The 25,525-nt window shown below is 38.9% G+C and overlaps 1 protein-coding gene across 4 annotated transcripts in view; it reads left to right on the top strand.

Annotated features, from left to right (window-relative positions):
• Window positions 1–25,525, top strand: part of DLG2 (discs large MAGUK scaffold protein 2) — a 1,818,644-nt gene that overhangs the window by 579,340 nt on the left and 1,213,779 nt on the right. Inside the window, exon 1 of one of the 4 annotated variants that reach the window (XM_078156958.1) lies at window positions 16,744–17,169. The exons of the other annotated variants lie outside the window; for them this stretch is intronic. Within the exon in view, the coding sequence (XP_078013084.1) occupies window positions 17,092–17,169 (78 nt within the window). The 5' untranslated portion in view covers window positions 16,744–17,091. Of the gene's footprint in view, window positions 1–16,743; window positions 17,170–25,525 lie in introns of those variants that run through there. 4 annotated transcript variants of the gene reach the window in all.

Here is a 25,525-nt window from a genome sequence, read left to right as displayed (position 1 = left end):
ACATTCTAGGCTCACACTTAATGCTTTTTTTTTATAATTTTTTTTGGTAAGGCAATCAGGGTTAAGTGACTTGCCCAGAGTCACACAGCTAGTGAGTATCATGTGTCTGAAGCCGTATTTGAATTCAGGTCCTCCTGACTCCAGGGCTGGTTCTCTATCCACTGAGCCACCTAGCTGCACCTCTTCACTCCAATTTCAATGCTTTATCATATGTGTATGTGTATATGTATGTATGTGTGTGTGTGGGGGGGGGGAGAAAGTGAAAGAGACAGATACAGAGAGATAGAGAGACAGAGAGAGAATGAGAATGAAAATGTTGGGTAGTAGAGTTCAGGCCTTGGAGTCAGAAAGACATGGTATCAAGACTTTCCTGTAACATATTCTAGCTGTGTAATGGCCAACTCTCTTAAAAGCTTACCATTTCCAGATAACTGGACATAGTACTTATCTTCTCAATCTAGATTCTGGGTTCTAAACTTTTTTTGTGTTATAGTCCTCTTGGGTAGTCTGGTGAAGCCTATAGACCTATTCTTAGTCTAAAGTGTTTTGTAATGCATAAAATAAAATATGTGAGATTACAAAGGAAACCAAATATATTGAAATAAAGATTTATTTTTTCTATCCAAGTTAATTAATCCCCTGAAATTTATCCATGGGCCCCAGGTTAAGAACCTCTCTGTTCTCTCCTATCTCACCTGGTAATCTCATCAACTCCCATTGATTCAATTATCATCCCTACACAGGTGATGCTCAGGTCTAGATATCCAGGCCTAGACTCTCTTCTGACCTCCAATCTCACATGACCGACTCAAAACTGTATGTTCCATGAGCATCTTTGGCTTAAACATATCTAAAACGTAACTCGTCTTTAGCCTAAAATCCTTTTCTCTTCCAAGCTTCCTTCTCAGCATTAAAGGCAACACCATTTTCCTAGTCACGCAGTCCCATAACTTTGATGCCATTCTTGGTTTTTCTGTCTTACTCATCCCACATATCTGATCAATTGCCAAAACTTGTCATTTCTACCTACACATCATCTTTCAAGTACTTTGCCTTCTCTCTATTTACACAGCCAACACTACCCTAGTTCAGATCCACCTTACTTGTCTCCTGGACTATTGCAGTGACCTGTCAATTATCCACTCAGCTTCCAAGGTGATTTTTCTAAAGTATAGGTCTTACCAGGTCACGGTTCTCCCTCCTTTAATGAGCTCCAGTGGCTTCTACTTACTTCCAATATCACATATAAATTCTTCTATTTGGAATTGAAAGTTATTCACAACCCAACCCTTCCTAACTTTCAATTCTTCTTTCACTGTATTACCCTCCATGTCCTCTATGATCCACATATACAAGCCTACTTTCAGTTCCTCAAAATAGACATACCATTCCCCCATCTTCCATTCCTTTACTGTGGATGTTCTTCCTTCTCATCTCTGCCTTCTGTTTCCCATTGGCTTCCTTCATGTTGCTACCTTCTGCAGAACTCCTCAGTCAGTTCCTCTAGCTGTTATTATTTCCCTTCTGAGATGGCCTTCCATCTGATTTGTTTTGTCTTATACCTTTTATGTTCCTGGTTATTTAAAGATTGTTTCTATGACAATGTGAGCTCCTTGAGGGCAAAGACTATGTTTTTGCCTTTCACTGTGTCCTCATCATTTATCATCTTCCCTGCCACAGTAAGTGCTTGTTTGTTTGCTGCTTGACTGAAGTATAGGGGTAATTGGATTTACAGTTGGAAAGGTCCTTAGAAGTCATAGATTCTAATCCCCTCACTTTACAGATGCATAAACTTGAGTCACAGAAGGGCAAGCTATTTGTTCAGCATCACAAAGGCAAGATTCAAATCCAGTTCTTCCTAACTCCAATTCCAGAGGTCCATCTGTCATCCTTCACTGTCCCTCATAGTGGTATAAAGGCATGGTTTTTGAAACAGCCAACATGAGTCAGTAGAATCTGTACTGGAGGATGTGAACTGGAAATCTTGGATATCCCTCATTCACCAGAACCCTCTTGAGACCCAACCTGTGAGTTCTGGGCCAAGATTTAGGGCTCTCCTATTAAAGAGAAGCACATCCAGAAAAACAGCCCCGCTAATATAATGAAGTGGTTAGAAAATGACTTCTATGAAGAAAGCTCAAGAAATGAGTTGTTTGCCAGGGCAAAAAGAGACAGTTGAGAGACTTCTTGTAACAGTCCTCAAGTATGTGAAAGGTTGTTATAAGATGATGGCAACTGAATTTTATCATCTCCTAAAGGCACAGGAACAGAAAATGGACTTAAAGACAGGATAGAAATTTTAGTTTAAAACATAAGGAAGACATGACACACTATGAGGATTTTTAAATACATGCACAAGAGAGAACTTTTCAAACCTGCCTAAGCTGTGTTAACAAAGCTTTATAAACCTGATGAAATGAGTTTTTTTTTTCCTTCTGTTAGGATCAAAGTGAGGGATCTCTCAGAAGGCCTTGTAACACTCCCTTGTTGTAGGTGGATTCCATGCACTCTCTAGTTTATAAGCTTGTTAAATACTAAGTCATCCTAAGTGTAATGGAGAAAGTGTTGGATTTGTAGTCAGGAGATATGAGTTCTAATTCCATTTCTGCCTTGTGATTTCTCTGTGCCTCAATTTCCTTGTCTCTAAAAGAATGAAGGAATAGATGACCTTTTCTGTCCCCTTCTCAAAATTCTAACATCTTAAATGTTTCGGTTGCTTACTAGAAGTGTGTTGCTTTGATTTAACTTAGAACCTGTGCGACAACCAAGTAATTTGTGAATGAGTCAATTAGGAATGTCTTAAAGAGTGTCTCAGGGGTCTCTCATATCCATTCACTGTTAAGGCACTTTAGAAGAGATACATTAACATTGCAAATTTGAAATTACCTCTACTTTTGATAGTAATAATGATAATAATTCACATTGCTCATGTTATTTTACATTTATAGATTACTTTTCCCACAACTTAAAATCTGAAATAGGAAGAATAAGTATTATTAATCTCATGTTGCAAGTCAGATACTGACTCTCAGCTAGTTTTAGTGACTCTCTGATGATTGCACATTCAGTAAGTGATAGAACTGGGATTTCTATCCAGAGGCTCTAATTCCCTTTCTCTTCCATTATTCTACAACCACCATTTCTCCAGATCAAAATAAAAAGAAACAGGAAATTCATGGGAGACATTCTAGCTGTAAGAATTTGAATTTGAGGAGTTTCAAAAGCAAAAATAAGTAAATAAATAAATAAAATAACTCAGTCCTGTTGGGTAGGAATTCATTCATTCTATCAACATTGGAAAGAGTAACCAATTTTAATGCTTTGGAGGGGGATCTTAAATACATCTTCTGATTTGCTTCCAATCAATTGGTGCATTTGGGTATAGCTCATACCCATCTATACCTTGGCTAGTTCCTATAACTAGATTTTAATCAAATGTTATCTGCATGTTGAGATCGACAAGATGCATATGATGACTTCTGGTTCTCAGCTGTGACACTACCCACTGGAAAAGGGACGATTCCTGAGGCTGCTGAAACCTCAAATCTATACTGGTGCCAGGACTCCTGGGACTATTTTAGGCCTTGGTCAACATACCTGCACAACTGAGTAGAACAAAATAACTGCAGCACTTTACTTGAGAAAAATGATAAATTGAATGATGACTCAGCATTTGGGGAATTCTTAGCTCAGGAATGAACATAGCCAACTATCAAAAAGGATTCTTACAGAAGGAAAATAGAATCCTTAGCAATGACAATAACCATATTTGGGGAATGGTATCTATAAATTCCTATTAATAGGATTACAATTAATTATCTCTTCAAAACTCAAACACCCTTTGTCATGAGACTACACATATTTCCTCACATGTGGAAGTAGATACCATCCCCATTTTATAGATGAAGGGATTGAGGCCAAAGACTACCCTAGGGTCACAAAGTATTAAAAGTCTGCGGTAGGATTTGAACTCATGTCTTCTTGACTCAACTCCAGTGTTTTATCCATTATACTACCTAGCTACCTAAATGAATTTACTAGTTCAAATTCATTGAAGGAAGTAGGAGGGACAGGATTTGGACCCAGGTCCTTTTCTCTTTCTACTATGCCATACTGAACAGAATACTCAATGAAAAATACTCCTGGATGAGTAACCTCCCTTGCCCAATGTAGTTTAGCCTCTGCTCTATTGCTTACAATCTTAGAGAGTTACCTAGGACATTAAGAGTTTAATTAACTTGACCGATAGTCAAATAGCAAATATGTGTCAAAGTTAGGATTCTCTGAATTTGAGTTAAAAAATAGTTTTATTTTAATTTCTCATGGGGAAGAGAAAGAAAACAAAAACCAGAATTTCCACTCATTGCCATTACTTCATTTACTGAAAAATGAGAGAATAATAGTTGGAAACCAATATAATTGGAATCAGTTTTCCATATATACATATATATAATACGTCTTAAAGTCAGAACTGTCTTTTTATATGTGCCCTCCATTATATATATATATATATAACATATATATGTATATGTATATATGTACATGTATAAATATGTATACATATGTAAGTATATATATGTATACACACATCCCTTCTATAGTAACCTATTGTATTTTCTATAGTCCTAATTCTTCGGTAATTACTCCTGACATCAAGCCTAAATATGCCTCTTTGCAACTTCCACTTACAGCTCCTAGTTCTATCCTTTGAGACAGAACAGATTTCACAAGGTAACCTTTTTGTTAGGCACACATCATGTCCCATTCCTACCCCTTCCCCCTCAAGTCTTCTTAAAAGATTTCAAGATTTTCCATCAGTCCATATATATCATGAACCTGAGGCTCTTCATTATTCTGATGACCTTTCTCCAGATACTCTCCATCTTATCGATGCCCTCACCAACATATGGCACAGATTACTGTACATAGTACCCTAAATGAGATTTTTAACTATTTTGACATCAAAAAGAGGGAAAAAAAGCTTGGGGTGAATAAGTTGATGATAATTAATGATAAAATAAGGCAGAACTAGTTAGTTCTGAGTTTGTTTGTTCTCTTCATCAAGGACACTGACCTTCAGACTATAGAGGATACAGTTTAAAGGAAAGCAAATGGTTAGCGGTAAGTGAAATCTATGAAAGTGAGAAGATGGGAAGGGACAGCTAGCCACGCTTACTTGAATCCCCATAAACAAACATTTGTTAGCCATCTATTGTGTGCAAGGCACTGTGTTATGAACTCAAGTAACTAGCCCAGAAGAACGACATCCTAGGACATTGAAAGAATTTGAGGATTTGATTGTCAAATAGTCCCTTGGGGACATTTGAGAAATCATGCAAAAGGGAAAAGATGCTATGGGACTGGAGATAAAACACATTATTCCAATTTATAAAAGAGATAGAAGAATATGGATCCATCATACTGAAAGTCAATGACCTTGATGGAAATTCTCAGCTATAGCCTAGAAAAGGTAGTTTATAAATACTTTAAAATGGGTGGGGAAGTCACTAACAATCAGGCAAACCGTACTTCCTTTTTTGTAACATATTTCCTAGATTAGTGAAATGATATCAATATAGCATACCTAAATTTTGGCAAGATATGTGCCAATGTTTCTCATGTCTTTGTTGCTTGCATCCTCTGGCTCCATTCTCTGAGGGCTAGCAGGTTACATCTTCCCCTAAGAGTTTCTGGGTATGTTGAGGAGTTTATGAATAGTGGCTCAAGCCCCCATTATTTCTGTCCTCATCCTCATTTGGGGGGGTCCATAATTAGCCTTTTAATTCCATCTAACCACTTACCACTGGGTAACTTTTACTAAGGAACATTTAGTTCAATGATATAGCAGAAAACAAACATCAGAATATTTCTCCAATGCCTCAGGAACATAATACCTGCACACTACCATTGTTAAAGGTGGAGGAAGGATGAGGCTCACAACTTAATTCTGTTCCTATGTAGCCTTGTTCCCACCTAGTTAATGTCTAAAAGTGGCATCACTGCTAGTTTCTGTTGGGTGGGAGTCCCAAAGTTCAGTCCAGATGGTCATTCCATGCTAAGCTAGATGTCACACCTGACTTGCATTCCTGGACTCCCAGATTTCTGTGGCTCCTGCTCCTGGCCTTTTAAAACTCCCTAGGTGGCAGATTCTACTGCTTGATTCTAGAAGAAAAAAAATGAAAAGGCCAAGGACTCAGGTCTGTTTCAATGGGGGCATATGGCCTCAGGAAGAGAAGGAGGCCAGGAAGCCATTCTCCTTTACTCCATGGTCTCACCAGTCACAAGTGAAGAAGGCACCTTGCTCCTCAAAATGCTAATGCTGCACAAAGAGCTGGCCAGAGCTGTTAGAGATCCTTTTGAAGATTCTGACAATTCTGACTACACAGACAATTGAAAAATGTTCCTCCCACCCACATGGTAGCCAAACCAGGACTAGTTACAGAGTATCCACATATACACTTTTTGCATATCATCATGATTCTCCTGGAAGCAGGCTTACGGCCTTTTCATGCAGTAGAAACATGATTTCAGGTGGTTTGAGCATGCATGAAATGTCCAGTGCACCAAGATGGAGAGATGTGGGCTAGACAGTAATACAGATTGATTTGGAACACATCAAATAACCAAGCTCAATTCTCATTCTGAATGGACAAACTTCAGCCCGTGTGAAAGGTCTCCAGTGGAGTGCCTGGAGTACTATCTTTGTCACCGTTGTGTTAGTGAGTTCACAAAGACAGGAATGGTGTGCTTGCTAAATCTGAGGATGATAGATCACAGATTCTGATCTGGAGGCCTCAGAGCCCATTGACTCCAACCCACTCATTTCGTAGAGGAAGCTAAGGATAAAATGTTGATAAAAAACCAAATCAAGATCCCAGAAGGTCTCAACAAGTGGGAATGATGGGCCAGAACTCACAAGATGGCAGTTTTAATATGGTATTTATCTTGGAAATTGAAAAGCTGACACCCAATGTGTGGAGACCTGAACCCTCAAAGAGTTTTAATGTAAGTATTAGGGTATAGAGCTAGAAGGAAGATAGAATTTGTAGTTACAATGACCCTTAGAGAATATCTTTTCTAACTGCATCATAAATATCCAAGATTACATTTGTATTAAATAGCAGTATTGCAATTTAAACCCACTTCTTTACAGTTCCACACCCTGTGTGATCTCTCCACCACATCTTGGGCCCTCATATAAAAGCAGACAGCATTACATTACATAAAAGGACATGATTAACAATAGGACAAAAGGGAGTGAGGAGAGAGGGAGGATTGCCTGACTAATTGCTGATGATACAGAGATATAAAGTGTTTGAAATATCTTTAAGGAAAAAAAAATAATTTCTCCACCACAGAACAGCATGTGTTATTTGTCTCAATACAGGACAGCAATGGTTAGAGAATATAAGGATTTATTGAAGGCAACTGTCACCTTCCTTTTTGTATATGCATCTCTGTCCATAGAAAGGCCGAGCTGAAATGGCTGTAGAAACATGACAATTAACTTGTTCCAGGGAGGTGACTTGGGGCATTTTAAGCACCCTGTGAAGCTAAATTTTAATCAATAAGCTCCTACTATCTTTTCTAACCTTTTCCAGTTCTCAATTGCCTGTCCTGGTCATCAACCGATCTACAATGCTTGTTAGTTTTGTAGGCTAAGCCTCAGCTGGGAGGCCTAATTCATCTGTTGTAGAAATACAGCCTGTAAAATTTCTATAAAACCATGAAGGGGGCGGGGAAAACGTTCTTGTAACAGGAATGTTTTAAAAAGGGAAAAAATGCCAATTCGCACAGATTCCTCCAAGCCCCAATTTCAATGACTTATGAAGTCTTAAGTTACAAGTGAACTCTAAGGAAATTCTTTCTGTCTTTACAATTCCTTGCATGTAAATTAAGATTTTTGAAATCTTTCTATGAAATAAACTTAATTTTTTTTTTTTACACATTGTTATCTCCTCATTTTCTGGAACTATTCAGAGGCTTATGAGCTTCATTTCTCTGCTTATTCATTAAGATTGTGTCCACTGAAGGACAATTGGTTGGCCTTCGTTTATTTTGTTCTTCCTGGTGGAACTAAAGATTCTTTAACTAAATGCTAAAGTCCAAAACAGTGTGCCCAGATAATGAATGCATTTCAACAGGCTGGCAGTAGTAGGATAAACTGTAGGCCTGCCAAGCGACTCTTTGACAGTCAAGCAGGGGTCATCATTTATTTATTTGTCAGATTTAGCTGGCTTTTTTTCTCCAAAGAGCTCAGGGTGTTTTACAGAGATCTTTACACATGGGCTGCCTAACATTATCAAATTGAAAGCCTGAGAAATAGAAGAGGGAGCAATCAGAAGGGAGAATGGTAGAGGAGAGGAGGGAGGATGGACATATAAAACAGGACACATTGGTAACTGAGCATCCACCAGGAGTTGAAAAAAGAGGTTAAAACAAAACCTGCTCCATAGGAGCACTTAATCCTGTTCAGTAATGGAGAGGAATCACAATATGGTGTCAAATGTACTTGGAATCAAGCATGACTTGGGTTCTGATTCTACCTCTTACACTCACTCATAGTAGTGTGACCCTAGGGCAAATTACTTAATCTTTCTAAGGTTCAGTTTCCTTATCTGTAAAATGAGGATAAAATTATCTGTAGAAACTTCCTCATTGGATTTTGAGGACTATTCATTCATTCAATGAGCATTTTTTAATGCCTGCTATGGATACTATGGAAATAGACAAAAAATGAAGCAGTCTCTAATCCAAGGACCTTAGAGTCTGTGGGGCAGGAAGGGTTGGGAACATGTAAATAGCAATTGAAATTCAAATACATAAATACACACAAATATATGCATATGTATATATGCATATACCCACGTATACATGTGCAAATATACATCTGTATATACATATGCATGTGTATATGTGTACATATATATGTATACACACATACATATATAAGCAACAAGGTAGCATAGAAGATAGAAAGCCAGGCCTGGAGTCAGGAAGACCTAAATTAAAATCTGGACTCAGACATTTCTTAGCTGTTTAGCTCTAGGCAAGTCACTTACCCTCTACCTACTCATCTGTAAAATGGGATAATAATAGCACCTACCTTCCAGGGTTGTTATGCGGATCAAAGAAGATAATGATTGTGAAGTGCCTGACACATAGTAAATTTTTAAATATTTTATTTATTTATTTTTTTAATTCCACGTCCTGTGTTTATAAAATAAAAAGAAAGGACACGTAGTATTATATAAGCATTACTTATTATTATTACCATTATCATATATGTATATCTATATGTACATAATATGTGGATAGATAGATGATATAGATAGAGAGAGAGACTGATAGATAAATAGATAGATCTGCATCACCATATCTGATAGCAGAGTGGTGCATGGCACCAGCTACTGGGGAATCAGAATATGTTCCCTTTAGGAGGTGGTACTTGAGCTAAGCTTTGTGAGAAGCAAAGGATTTTAAAGAAATTAGGCAGAAGTGACAACGGAGTACATTTTAGGCACTTGAAACAGTCTTTGCATAGACACAGCAGTGGGAAATGAAATTTTTGGAATGAAGAACAAGTATGCCAGTTTCTCTGGAATATGGAGTGTGTGAGGAGAGGAAGTCCAGTAAGCATGGAAAGGCAGGCTGGAGTCTGAGAACCAAACAGAAGAGTTTATTTTCTATCCTAGAGCGACTAAGGAAACACTGATGCTTCTTGAGTAGGGAGAGCCACCTGGTCATTAGGAATGTCAGTCTTATAGCTTTGTTGAAGATGGATTAGAGAAGAGGGAAATTGGATGCAGGAAGAATAATTAGGAGGATACTTTAACAGTGAAGGAGAGAGGTGATGTGGGACTGAATTAGGGTGGTGGTCATGAGTGGAGAGAAGGGGACAGATGTTAGAGATGTTTGCAAAGGTAGCATTCACAAGACTTGGTGATTGCATATGAAAGAGTGAAGGAAATAGAAGAATTCAGGATAGCTGAAATATAGCAATTATGGGCTACTAGAAGGATAGTGTCAAAAACTGGGAAGTTAGGAAGAGTGGAGGCTTTAGGGAGAATGATAATGAGTTGTACATGTTGACTTAGAGATGCCTATGGAGCAGCCACTTGGAGACATCTAGTAAACAGTTGTTAGCAACGTAGGATAGAAAAGAAACTGGTGGCTGCTGGATGCATACACTTGGGAGCCATCCTTTAGGAATTCATTGGTGAACTTGGAGAGCTCGGTATCAGTCCAGTGGCCAAGTAGTAGGGACAGAAGTCAGAGTTGGAGAAAGCTCAGAAATTGGTGGAAGGTGACAGAGTGGAGGCAGACTGTAGATAGATTTTTCTAGGTGTTTGGCTTTGAGAGGAAGGAGAAATATAGAACCATAGCTTTGAGGAGAAATGAAGAGAAAGAGTTTTGTTGCTGTTGTTGCTTTGTTTTGTTTTTTTAAGAATGCAGGAGGGCAGTTTTGGTTCTGTCAGTAAATAGTAGAGAATGAGATGTTGAATAAGATAAGAATGAAAATTAGGAAGAGAGAGGGAATTGCTCATAGGGTCAAGCTTTTGGAAGAGATGAGATTAGGGCACAAGTTGAGGCACTGACATAATCAAAGAGAAGAGTCAACGTTTCCTTTAGACTGGAGCAAAGTAGGAGAGGAGGAGGAATGATGTTGAGGTCATTTGAAGTGTATCATTAGATAGAAGATGGGGGTTGTGCTCAATAGCCTCAATCTTTTTGTAAAATAGTTGGTGAAATATTGTGGGAGAGACCAGGGAGAGGATAGGGAAGGCTGTTTGAGGTGAAAAGATTTTGACTAGACCCTCTGAGGAATGGGATATAATATAGGCTGGGTCTACGGGGGAAATAACTGACAAGCAACAGTGAGGGCCCAGATGCTATAACGTATCACTGATGAAAGAGCCATCCCAAAGCATATATAGCCTTACACATAGATTTCACCATGTCACTCCCCTGTTCAGGAAGCATCAGAGACTCTCCATGGCTGACTCCCTTATCTGGCATGTGAAGGCCTTCACAATCTGGCTCCAGGCTGTCATTTCAGACTGATTTCACTTTACTCCTCTTCATGTACCCTGAATTTCTGCCAAACTGGCCTTCCGTATTCATGACATTTAATTGGTTTGCATCCATAATTCCACACAGGTTATTTTTTCCATGCCTAGAATTCTCTCCTTATTCCTTCCCTTTTGGATCTTGGAACCCTTAGCTCTTTTCAGCATTCATCCCCAGTGCCCCTCCTTCAAGCAGCATTTTCTTGAGTTTCCAAGTTGGTAGGCCTCTCTGTAATCACTTGTTTGTTTTTTTTCATTTTGTGGGTATATGTTTCTATATCCTGCATGCATTTATTTGGGTACATTGTGTATCCTGAACCATTGCTAAAAGAACATAAGCTCATGGAGAGCAGGGACTTCTCACTTTTGTCTTTTGATCCCCATGGCCTAGTATGATGCCTGGAAGGTGCTGAGTAAACTCCTATTGATTTATTAATAGCCATACATTTTTAGTGAACATGGTCGGCATGATTATGTGTCTTCCTCTATCAGCATCATTCAGCAACACAAGAGCAGAAGTGGAGAAGGTAGACTGTGAAAGTTATCTAAGTTTGGGATTCAGAAAAGGATGAGGGATAAAAAGTCAAGGGGACAAGAGATTCAAAGGTAGAGGACAGTGCAAAGCAGAGATGGCTAAGGAGTCAAGATTTTGAAGGAAATAAAATCATTCTAGAATAGGATGGGAGGGATGTAGTAACTAGAGGTTATGGCAAGGATATAGAATTGATTTCAGAACAATGTAAAGCAAGGAGATTGTAAGAAGGCTAGATTATAGTTAATTAGCAAAAATAAAAAAATTAAGCACCTACTATCTCCCAGTCACTGTAATTAGCTGCTGGAATTTAAAGACAAAAGGAAATAATGTCCTAATACTTTCTATGAGAAGAAACAATATCAATGCTCATAATTTATTTATTTTGAAGGTAAATATCTTGTACATGGGGAAGAAATCAAAGACACAGTCAGCTTTTGATTGGGGAGGCACTAGCATCTACCGAATTGGGAAATGACCTTTGTAGGAAGCATATTAGAGTTATGGACTTGGAAGTTAGAACATTGTGGGTGATGATGAGATCAAGGGGTATGATGATCATTAATGGAATGGAGACTGTGATCATGGAAGCTGAAGAGCTGCTAGATCAACTTGGAAGCAAGGGTATTTAAAAGGAACATTAACATGGTCATTTAAGTCTCCAAGTAGAAATTTAGAGGTTGGAGTGGAAAGAAGCATTATGAACCAGGTGCTAGATTCCTTTAGAAAAGAGAAAATGACTTAAGGGCTTGAAAGAGAACAGCCATCAGAATCTGGATAGGGTGATATATCTGGATGATGTGATATTCAGAAGGGGAAGGGAATAGGGGCACCTATATAGTGCCTACTCTGTGGCAGGCACTGTGCTAAGTGCTTTAAAAAAATATTATCTCGTTTGACCCTGGCAACAGCCCTTAAAGTAGGTGCTATTATTTTATAGTTGAAACTGAGGCAAACAGAAGTTAACACCCACTAGTAAATGTTTGAGGTCTGATTTTACTTCAGGTCTTCCTGACTTCAGGCCTAGTTAGTGCTCTATCCACTGTACCACCAACTGTCTCTATGAGAAGACATTGGTTGGGTGATGGTAGTAAGGGGAGAGTCTGGAAGTGTCAGTGAGGGGCAAGAAGCATGTCTGCTCCTCATCCTTCCCCATTGTGTTGGAGGCCTAAGTAAAAATGATTACAATACTGGATGGGATCTTCTTAGGGGAGGCAGGTTTCCATGATCGCAAGAAGATGAAAGGAAGAAGTCTAATACATAGGATGATTTGTTAATAAAAGCTTATTTTTTCCATAGGGCATAATAGGAAGGGAGAGAATAGTGGAACAGGATCATAGAGGAGACAGGAAATAAATAGTGATAGCCAAGGATGGGACCATCTACCTAAGATACCTTTGATTCCTAATTGTAGAGAATGCGTAGAAGGCCAGTAGGTCTGGAGAGTGTCACAGTATTCCCACTAGCAATGGTGATCTTGATTTGATGACAATTTCTTGAGCAAAAGGTAAAGGCATTTGGAAGGAAGGGAGTACATAGGCAGAAGAGGACAGGTGACAAGTCCCTATTTCTGCTTGATGGTCAAATATTCTGATGGGCTTGAGTCCAAGGAACTGGCTGCCTATAGAGGTATAAAACATATTTGACTTAGATACCCTATAATGCTCAACCAGAACAGCTGTGTTCCAGAGTTTGGCATAATGTTGAATAGTTTATCTTTGTGACTACATATGATCTTGGGTGCTGAAGCGAGGGACAATATAGAGGACATTTAGATGGGTCAGAAAAGATAAATCCCTAGTCTTATTTATGGCCAAAGTCTGGGATCAGAGGCAGGATCAAATGATATGATATATATATATATATATATATATATATATATATATATATATATGATTATCATAGATTTAGAGCTAGTTAGTATAAAGTATAATATGTATGTATATATTATATATATTTGCATGTATATATACATATACATACATATATCCACTTCTTATCCCTAACATCATCCTAATTATCCTCATCACTCTCCTCTTCCTCATTATTGTTAATAATAATTATTCTTCTTCCTCATCATCCATCCCAATAAATGGTTCTTAAGTGCTCTGATCAAACTGTTTTACTAAGGATACCCTATTAGTCAGATGCAATTAATGTGTATATGTGTGTATACATATACATGTATACACATATATGTGTGTATACATATACATACATGTGTATGTATATATACGTGTATATGTATATTCATATACATATATGTATGTGTATCCACACACACACACACACACACACACTAGATTTTAGAAGCCATCTAATCCAACCTTCTCCTTTTAAATATAAGGACCTAAGAATTAGAGAAATTAAGTGATTTTGCCCAAGGTCACACAGCTAGTAAGTGGCTGAGGAGGGATTTGAACTCAGATCTTTTGGACTTTAACTCCAGAGTTCTCTCTGCTTCTATATATTACCTCTCAACTTGGCAAACTTTAGAGTGCTATATAAATAGGAGTAATTATTATTTAGAATCTACAAAATGCTTGGGTGCCCTCAAGGTTTCTACCACTGTCTTTGTGAGAATTCTCCACAGGTTTAGTTCCTACTGGGAATGGCTCAGTCTTAGATATCACAGGAATTTTCATTTAACATCTAAATGAATATATGTGCACGTGGTTCCCCATGGGGACTTTTAAAGCATAAAACAAAGCCCCTGATAGCAGAGAAGGGTAATCCAATGCAAATCCTTTGTAGGATCAGGCCAGTAACATCTATTATTAAGATAAAAATTGAGGGTTTTTTTCATTTTGTGTAATGTATTAATTGCATCTGGTTAGTATGATATCCTTAGTAAAAACAGTTCGGTCAGAGCACTTGAGCCATTTATTGATATGGGCAATGAGGAATAATAATGATGATGATGATGATGATGATGAAAAGGAAATGGAGGGTGATGAGGATTATTAGGATAATGTTAGGGATAAAGACTGGACTTGTGATTTTTTGGTATAGTGAACTTTGGGATGAAGAAAGTCCCTCTAGCAATGAAAGTCAACACCTTATTTCCAATTTATCATCTCACAGAACAGCCTAGATTCTGAGAGGTGTGGGGAACCTGTGGCCTCTAGGTCACGTGTGGCCCTCTAGGTCCTCAAGCACAGCCATTTGAATCCAAACATCACATTCTGTGAAGTTTGGATTCAGTAAAAGGCCCACACTTAAAGACCTAGATCTCCACATGTGGCCTCAAGGCCACAGGTTTCCCCACCTCTGGTGGAACACTGAGAGGTTAATGAATTGCCCTGGATCAGACACTTAGAATGTGTCAGATGTGGATCTTGAGCAAAGGTCTTCCTGGGGCTGAGAGAGGTTCCTTATCCACTATGAAATGCTTCCCTTTAATAATAATAATAATAACAATAATAATAATAATAATAACAATAATAGTAATAGTAATAATAATTCATTGTACAAAGCACTTCAATGTCTATAAAGTGTTTTTTTTTAATTTAAAAAAGTTGTGAGGTAGTACTGAAAGAATTTTAATTTTCTTTTTTATAAATAGGAAAACTGAGTCCTTGTTGATTAACTTGCCCACAGACACTTAGCTTGCTTGTAAGTCTCTGAGGCAGGATTTTCCAAGGCTGGCAGTTATTCCACTAATAGAGAGAGCCATGGATTTGAATGCAAACAACCTGGGTTTGAATCCTCTCTACTACTTCCCACTTGTGTGATCTCAATCTGCTCTGTCAAGTGAGGGGATTGGACTAAGGCATCTCTAAAACCTTGTTCAGCTCGAAGTCCTAAGACACACTTCCCAGTTCCCGGCACAGTGTATACAGTGTATATAGTAAATCAGTATCCCTGGTATATGAATGTATCATTGGAAGGATTCATTTCCTCTCTCAAAGTGAGCATATTATTTTCCCCAGTCAAATCAAGATACTTTAGATTGTGGATAAAGTATTTTATCTGGTAAATCAGAGGAAATATTTTCAACATGTTAAAAAAAATTGGGCTTTATTTTACTAGAGCTTTTGCCACTAGTTAAATGTTTCTGAAAGCAGCATGAGAAGAGCAGGAGGGGCTGTATGGTATACTGGGTAAGCCATAGGATTGGGAGCCTGAGGGCCTGGGTTCTAGTCCTGCCTCTGCCATTAAGTAGCACTTTGACCTTGAACAAGTCACTGATTCACTCTAGGCTTCTGCTTCCTCATCTGTGAAATGAGAAGACTGGACTCAATGCTGTCCAAAGATTCTATGCACCTTCTAAAATCCTATAGTTTTGTGATTCTCTGAATAGCTGGTAATATGTTGTGTCTTCACGATTTCAACCCAGCAGTTATGCCATAAGTCTTGATGTCCAGGGAAGATCATCCTAGCCCTCTTTATAACAGGGAATCTCTGTGAAGAATTAACTGAAGGGTTAAAGTCAAGTTTACCTGGCAAAAGAGAAGCAGCAGATTGCACTTTCATAATTAAAAAAAAAAAGGCCAAGAAAGTGCCTGTAAGCACATTAGAACTGCTTTTCCACTAGGAAAAGCTGGTGGTGACAGTAATAAGGGGCAAGAGGATCTTCGCTTCAATGGCCTTGGCAAAGGTAATTTGGGGCAGGCTGGTTCATTCCACACACTTTCCATGCTTCAGTCCCAACAGAAATGAAGTGTTTCATCTTGGAGGCTTTGCAGCAGGGCAATAACTGACCGGCTGTTCTACTGTCATTTATAGACTGGAATTATCAGTAAGAGGAGAGAAAACACATATACACATACACACACGCTCTTACACGTGCACAGAACATAGTACACACTTCCAGGAACCCCAATCCACCCAGTCCCCCTCGAGTCTTCATCTTGGTGGTTGTCTGTTTAGAGGATGGCATTTGAATCGTTCAGACACCTGTTTGGACCCATCCTGGCTCCCTCCCTGCTTCTGGGGTGGCTAGTTTACCTGTGAGGCTGTGTTGTCTCCCAATCTGCTCTCATCAGTCACGGCTCCACCCCCCTCCACCCCCTCCTTCGCACTCCCTCCCAGGAACTGCCTGCCTGCAGAGGCAAAGAGAACCAAGGAGTTAAATTGCCGGAGCCCAGAAGCAGAAGGTGAGCTGTCTCCCGTACGAGTTGACTGCGGCTTCCTTTCATGCTGACACCCGTGTAGTTGGTGGTGACAGTGCTAAGGAACTGCAGACAGGCACTTAGCAGACTGGATGTGAGCTGGATGCAAAGCTAGCTCACCCCGGACCTCCTGCTGCTGGCAGTATGTAAATATACCTGCAGACTGGCCAGACCGACGGGCTTGCTGGGGTGATAGGTTTGGGATTTCTTTCCTGCTCTTTTTTTCTTTTAGCTTAAGCAGCATGAGAGAGACTGGACGGGCAACAGCCTAGAAGTGAGATCTCCATCGCAGTGAGATTGGTATTTAAGCTGAGGGTGGGAGGGTTAAGTTCGTCGCGCAGGAGATTTCATCCGGAATTCCCTTCCATCCAATACTATGTTCGCCTCTATCTGGTACGCCAAGAAGCTGGGTCGAAGGTTCGTGCATAACGCCCGGAAAGCGAAAATAGAAAAGGTATGGTATGAGTGGGAATGGGCATTACCTCAGCTCCCAGCTGCCTGCTGGGTTTGGAATGTGAGCCCAAGTATTCAGCCCCCAACCTTGATTAGCCCCTGATTATAAACTGTTCTGGTTGTTGTGGTGCCTTGCTAGGACTGTTAACCCCTGGGAGTGGGAAATGGCCGTGGGGGGTGGTGTGAGGATATATGCATTTCTACCTTAGTTCCTTAAACCAGATGACAGAGCATCCATCCCAAAGGCTTTATGGTCCCTAAATTAACATAAAACCAACAGCTGTCCAGCTGCTGTTTCTGCTGGTCCAGAGGTCTGGGGAAAACTTGTTGCAGAGCCGCATTATTTTTATTACTCTGATGTTTAATCATGAAATAGCCATTTTCAATACCTTAGGACTTCCTCCTCTAAGTATTTATGAAAACATTAGCTCAAGTTTAGTGACTGCTAGAATCTGTCATCAGTAATCTGGACACAATCTTATGGGGGTGAGGGTGGGGGGATGGAGATTTGAAGGTAGGAAGGTTTGGTTTTTTGTTTGTTTGTTTTAATCTTTTCCAAACTCAGAATGTTTAAAATGGGCAAGACTTATATTTGTCGTTGGCTGGCTCTCCATTTCTTCAATGAGGGGGCATTTTATGGTGGCTTTGTGATTTAATTTGGCCAGTTGTTTACAGAGAGTCTCTTGGCAGACTCACCTCCTCAGTTGTCCTTTTTCTGTGAAAAGAAAATTACTTCTCAGAGGAAGGAAAGTGTTACAAACTTGGGGAAAGGGCAAGTGGATTGGTTGGGTTACTAGTTGAGTTTCCCAAAGCAGATAGTTGAGTTTGCCAAAGAGACACAGCCTATGGACTCAACTCCCAAATAAAACAAAGCATCATTAGGGAAACTTTCAAAGAAGACAGGAGACAGGGAAATTAAGTTTAGCTGTTATTGCCACCTGTGATGGAATGTCCACCTACAGTTCCTTTCTGCTTCAGAGGTACCAGTGGGATTATATAGAAATGTCTTTCCTAATCAGGATCTGGTTTCCCTGTTGTGGGCCATAGTTCTCATCTCAAAGGTCAGTTTCCCATCACATTCACTTCATGGTGATCCAGTGTAAAGGCTATTGACATATGAAATAAGAAAAAAAAAATGACACGCTAAAGTCAGATTGTAGGAGAAGGTAAGGAGTGGACAGTGGAATTATGTATTCAAGACTAGAGGTTTTCAAAATGCCCAGCTTTGAACATTCTCATTTAGCTCAGTGGACAAATTCAAAAATTTAAGTTATTTAATAGCTTAGGGAAGTGGGGATGTGTTCTTCCTGCTGCATTTAAAATTTACATTAATAATAAACTAAGCCATAATAAACTAAGACCAGTCTTTTATTTTTTTCCCATCTTCAGAGGGAGAAGTATCAGGAATATTTTAGGGAAGGTGTTGTCTTCCCTGGAATATTATATGTATGAATGAGAGACTCCACTAATGGCTGTTAAAGTCAGGATAAGAAAATGCTTTGTGCCGGTTCAGTATGTGAAGAAAAGTTGAGCTGTCCAGTTCTGTTTAATTCAGGTTTAGGCTCAACTGTTAGGAAAAGTGGCCCTGTGGGATTTAGTGTATGCAGCCTAAGAAGCGGCTGTCCAATAAGGAGGGGAGACATTCTTGATTCATGAGCCAGTCAGGACTCAGTCATTTTCCTTTCAGTGACTGACCAGTGTATAGAACAGACACAGAGAAAACAAGTTTTCTGCCTTATTCTTTGAAAGAGACTTGAAATCTTTAGATCTTGTCGACAATGAGTAAAAGGAAAAAATAAATCTACAAAGAGAAATCCTTCTGCTATTGGGGAGCTGAAGTTTTACTTCTAAGTGTCAGAAATAAAAGGGGAAATGTTGAATTCAATGACCTGAAAGGCAGCAGTTTTTAAAGTTAATTTGGAAATGTCACTTGGCAACCTATATGAAAAAAGCATTGCCTCATTCTTGAACGGAGTCTATGCTATAGAGTACATTGAATAAATTACTTTATTTTCTTTTTCTTCTTACATAAAAGAGTATGTGTGACTTGAACAAGTAGCTGCTAATTAATATTTGGGATAATCATCTCCTGCAATATTCTTTGACCAAATAGGCATTTGATCATAGGATCCTATTAAGCTGAATGATCTGAAATATTTTCAAAATGTTTCTGTAGCCCCCAAATCCTATTAAATTGCGATCAAGAAAAAAAAAGTGAAGAGCTGCTGGTGGTATGTAGCTATACTCTAAAAAGGCAGTGAAAATATTTTTCCATGATTGGAATGGATGAGTAAAGGTAGCAATGATTAATCAATTTGAGTTGAGAGAAAATGACCAATCAATGAGCTTGCCAGTGAGGGAGCCTGATATTCTCTCACATTATGTATATTGCCACTTTTTTTCTGGCTTGAATGATGGTTAGTAATTGTGATTTTGTATTTTAGAGCCCTCTATAAATCTTTGCTTCTTGTTACAGTAAGTAAGCTAGTTTATTTCCTCCTGGTCTAATAAATGAAATGAGATCTATCACAAGTCAGAAATCTTTTTTTTTTTTTTTAGCACTCAGGTGTGCTGTGAGGAGTTGTTTTTTTCAGGGCTGGGGTGACTTGAGAAGCTAATTAGGAGTGAACAAGCCTGAATAATCCCCCTAGACATTAGACAGAGCTTGGTTCATGGATGGTTGGCCTGGTACACCCCTACTCTCAACACCAGTAGAAAGCGACAGCATCATGAGAGGCTTTCTGTAAGGCTCTCTTTCTTGGTCTTGTCACTTCTCCTCCCACCTACTGTGTCTGATTAGGGCATACCATTCATTCTCATACAGCCACCATGGAATAATTTGGGTAGAAGACTGGGGCTGTTTCCTAAAGCACTGAAAAGAAAAGGGTACTGATACCACTTCTGCTACTCTAATAGATAGAAATAATTGTTTGGCAGTTAGTAAGAAGTAGTAAGAATAGTTAGAGAAACCAATCTTACCATTCCTTTTTCAACAGGAGCTTGCTTGAGCCTTAGGGTCCTTATATCTCCCCTGCTGCAGTGGTATCTAGGGATCATTTTTCCTAGAGGGTCTGAATTATGAACTGCCTTCTCTAGCTCACTACAATACTCCCTCAATTCATTCCTTCCCCACTGAATTTGGCCTAAAACGTCAATTTAAGGAAAATTTTCACATTGCCGTCATATTTTATGGTGTTTGCTTCAGACAGCATAATTGATAGTTTGGGTTTTGCCAAGTCCCCATTTGTCTTGATTTAGAATCCTTTCATTGTCGAGGCTAGTGGTCATGTGATCTGCCCCCCTACTTCTATTAGGACTGCAATTAACCTCACTATGCATATTGCCTGTCCTGTCCAATTATCAAAGAGCAGATAATACAAATTTTGAATGAAATAAAAGGTGAAATAAACCAGACTTCTTGGATACCTATTTTGGGTCAAAGAGTGCTAATAAGTTGAAGAAGCTAGAAAGATACAATGATATCACTCTAACCTGAAAGATGACTTTGCTGCCAATAGCTTATTTCTATAGTAACAGGCATGTCTCTCATCAAAGGGCATTTAAATGTTTTACAATTGTGCACACCTTCCTTTTTTTTTCCTAACATGAGTCAAGGATGTTAGATGATTCACAATTCTCTTTTTCTAAAAAGCAAAGCCCTCTATTATCTCTTCTTTAGAAGGATATTCCATGCTTTTCAGTAAATTGAGGGTAACAGTGTAGGGTATGAATTCAACATTTCTTAAAACATCAATTGGGAGCTCAGTGTGAATAGCTGTGATGGGGTACAGTGCTTCCATTTACACACTGTTTTTAGTCTTGTGTCTGTTTGAAAAAGTCTGTCTTGATTTAGTATCTATCTTCCAGACACCTACTTTAGTAGCTCAATTTAGTCAATATCTAGGTTTATTAATAAAAAGAAGCCTGCCTGAAGATGTGCTCACATACATTGGAAGTACATTTTCTGATGAAACAATAGAACATACCAGAATGGTGAAGTACTCAGAGACAGAGCTCCTTCACTCCCCCTATCAGCTGTCTGCTGCATTGTTTTGTTTGTTGTGTGATTTGTAAAATTTGCTGTCTGAATTGTGGATGGATTTTTACTGCTTCCCCAGCTAGAGAAGATCTCTCCCTTAATGAACTTCAAAGTATTCTGCATTCCTCTTAGGCATGTAGACTCTAATTTGTATTCAGGCAGCCAATAAGCATTTATTAAGAGCTTACTAGGCCAAGAACTGTACTAAATTCTGGGGTTACAAAGAGAGGCAAGAAACAAAATAAAACAAAAATTAAAAAAAAAAAAACAAACAAACGTTATCCCACCCTCCCACCAAGGTCCCTGCTCTCGGTGTATTCACATTCTAAGGGGCAGGGTGATACGACATGTAAATAATTAGATACCTAAAAGATATAAACAGTGTAAATGGAAGTTAATCTCACAAGGGAGACAGTAGGAGTAGGGAATGGTAGGAGACTGGGAAAAGTCTCCTAAGTAAGGTAGAATTTCAGCTCCAGTTTTGAAGGAAACTAGGGAAACTAAAAGGCAAAGTGGAGGAGGAAGAATATTCCAGGCATAGGGACAGCAAGTGGAAAGGCATGGAGATAGGAGATACAAGCACACTGGTGTAACTGGATTGAAGAGTACGCGGAGGGTAGCAAAGCATGTTGATCAGTTGTTTCAGTCACGTCTGACTCTTCCTGACCCCGTTTGAGCTTTTTTTGGCAAAGATACTGGAGTGGTGCCATTTCCTTCTCCAGCTCATTTTAAAGAGGAGGAAACTGAGGAAAACTGGGTTAAATGACTTTTTCAGGGTCAAATAGCTAATAAGTGAGTGAGGCTGGCTTTGAATCCAGGTCCTCCTGACTCTATGCTCAGTGCTCTATCGACTGTGCTGCCCAGCAGACTGACACTTTAGGAAAATCAGATTGACAGTGAGGCATGGATTGGAATGGGCAGATATCTGTGTAAACTTCTTTCAGTAGGGAGTTTGACTTACGTCTCTTTGTATTCTGAGTTTCTGCCCTAATTCCTTGTATATAGTAGGTGTGAAGTCAATCTTTGGTGAATTGACTTTTCCCCAGTGAAGTGTCTGGCTCCTAATAATGACAACCACCTTCATAGCTCTTTAAGATTTTCAGAGCACTGTTCTTGCAGTGAAGTAGGTAGTACCAATATAATGATTCCCATTTTACAGAGGAGGAAAATGAGGCTTTTAGGATTTTGATTTGCCATCCATAACATAGATATTATAAGTGTTGTAAATGGGTTTCAAATATGGATCTCCTGACTCCAACTCCAATAACCTGTCTACTACCCTACCCTACACTATATTGCCTCACCAGAGATACCTAAAAATGTTTATGGAATGAATGAGTCGGAAATAACATGCAGCAGCCCATAGACACAATAGTGTCTTGGAACAGAGCTGACCTGTATCCAACAGAATATATAAACAGGTTTCATTATACACATCTGGTAAGACCAGTGCAATACCTCTAAGGAGTCTATAGAAACAGAGGTAACTAGGTGTCGTGATGAATGGAACATTGGACTTACAGTCAGGAAGGACCGGTGTGACCTTGGCCAAGTTACCTCTGCCTACTTTAGTTTCCTTAACTTTTAAATAGGAATCCCAAGAGCACCTACCTCCCAGGAGTCATTGTGAGAATCAAATGAAATATTTGTAAAACACAGCACAGTGCTGGGCACCTAGTAGGCACTTAATAAATGCTTGTTTGTTTGTTTTTCTTTCATTGCTCTTCTGGGGATCCTCTAATTCCTGTAAATACAAATGGAAAAAAAAATAAGGGTTTGAGCTGACAATGAAGCAGAGCTTTCATGTTAATCATACTCTTCTCAGGAGACTTGGGATTTAGACCCTATTCAACCATGGAGACTTTTGTACCTTGCTTTATCTGTGGAAAATCAAATGAACCAATATACGTAAAGAAATTGGAAAAACTAAAAATCATTATACAAATGTAGAAATGCTTTCAAATTATTTTATGATAACATTGTAAGTAAATATGTCAGTGATCTTCATAAATAAAGGCATATTCTTTTATACTCGTGTGGTGAACCTTCCACTTCTTTATGAACCTTTGATTCATTTCAACTAGAGTCATGTGTCCTGTTCTGGATTCTACAAGGTAAGTGAATGTAGATCAACAGAAAGAGGTGAGAATGAGCAAAGGGATTAAGATGCATTCATAGATGCAGATTGTTTGGCTTCAGAGAAGTCTGAGGAGAGACTTGGATTAATCAATGGATTTATCCATTCTTATTCAATTCTTAAGTACCTATTGTGTGTTAGCCACTGTGCCAATAAAAAGAAAGATTGTTCCTGCCTGAAAAGAGTTTACAATCTAAACGGATAGATAGGATACAGAAGGAGGCAGGAAGGGTTGTGGGGCACCAGGAAGTACCTGGCATGAAAGCAGCTTGTTCCATGGCATTGAAACCGGTCAGAGCAACAGATGCAAAATGGAGTGGGCTGAGAGAGTGTAGGAAGACATTGGGAGGGGCTTGGTGTGGAGTTGAAATCAAGCAGGTCAGCAGATGCAAAATGAAGTGAGCTGAGAGTCTAGATTTATCCATTGTCACATAGGAACTAAGCACCACAGGTGAGATGTGTATACATACCCACCTCTAATGTAAATTGCATATGACATATATACTTCAATGAGATAGTAGACTAACCAGACTTACTATCTCATTTTTAATAATAAAAATGATAATGATAATGGTAATGATAATAATATGCCTTCCAGACCCCAGCACCATCATCTGACTTATTGATATATCTGAAGGACCCTGGACTTCTGTCCGACCCATTGCTGTACACTTAGAGCTTCTGGGCTTTTCCATTTCTTCTTCACAAACCTTTCTTTTTATGGGTTATTTCTTTCAATTACATTGTGAGCTTTTTAAGAACAGGGACTACCTCACTTATTCTGTTTGTCTCCCTAGCAGTTAGCATACTAGTTGACATTTCATTCACTTAATGGATCTGTGATCCCATTGGTTTGGGTGTTACCTTCAATGATGCTGATTGCAACATCTGCATATAGTGTCCATGTACTCCTTCTTGAAGTCCTTCATGGAGGACCCAGCTAACGTGTGTGACATTCATTCTTCTAGATCTCTTGACATTGCATGGATATCAATGAAACAAATGGGCTGTTTGCTTGTTTTTTAATCACTTTCTCTTGGTATGTGAATGGTTGGACTTCTTTTCTTGTTATACATCACTATGATGCAGCCTTTTGCCCTTTCTTTTATACAGTTCTTTTTAGTGATATGCTACAGCTTATTCTCAACCACCCTGGGCCTCTCAGTTGCCTTTTGAGTCATCCTTAAACCTTGAAGGTCACACAGACATTGGACATATGATATAAATATTTAGAGATTGCTCTTCCCTGAAGGCTTTTTCTGATGTCTCATCATGGCTTGGGAATGACTTTGGGTTCTCAAAGGGTATGTCTACATACTCTAAACTCTGAAAATTCCTACCAAAGTAGGAAGCTTCAGATATGGGCACCAAGGATAAGCTGTCTTTTCTAAGAAACAACTTTTATGTGTGGAAGGATTATTTAACAAAAGTTTGTATAAAAAATGATGGTTTTGTTTATTCATTAATTTTGTTATACATTTATTATTTATTTCCATAGTAGTTAAGAGTCTATCTACTGGAAAGATAGGAAGTGTTTCACTCTGTCTCACTGAAGACAGTAGGTGTCCTTAACATCCACAACCTTATTATCACCTGCCCTACTCTCTTGCCCCCTGCATACATTCAGTTTAAATTGTTCCCTTCCATCGCAAATCTTCCTACAGTACTTTGTTTAGATCAGGGGCATGGTACACTCAAAAGAGCACTGGATTTAGAGTCAGAGAACCTTGGTGCAAATGTCACCTCTGTGACTTAGTACCTAGATGACCTGGGGTAAGTTGCTTTACTTCTTTAGGAATCAGTTTTCTCATATGAAAATTGAGGGAATTGTACCAGATGAGTTCCGAGTTCTTTCCTGGCTTCAAATTTATGTTCCCATAATCTACTTTGCATTGCATTAACGGTGTACATCTTGTACCATCCACCACCCCCCTTCCCTGCTTGAGGAATATAAACTACTCAAGGGTAGGAGCAATGCAATTTTTCATCTTCATATTATTGACATCAAGAATAGTGGCTTATTTATACTGGTTACTTAATTAATGTTTGTTAAGTTGAATTGAAAAATGGGAAGGAAGGGGAGTAGGGGCATGCACATTAATAGATTCATAGTTACTCATCCATGTTCATATACAAGGTTGGTATTTCACCCCCTTTCCCTGGTATTTCAGGAAAATTATG

This window comes from Phascolarctos cinereus, unplaced genomic scaffold (assembly GCF_003287225.1).
Source record: "Phascolarctos cinereus isolate Bilbo 61053 unplaced genomic scaffold, phaCin_HiC Scaffold_726;HRSCAF=1367, whole genome shotgun sequence".
NCBI classification, from domain to species: domain Eukaryota; kingdom Metazoa; phylum Chordata; class Mammalia; order Diprotodontia; family Phascolarctidae; genus Phascolarctos; species Phascolarctos cinereus.
This window is presented reverse-complemented; position numbering and strand designations above follow the sequence as displayed.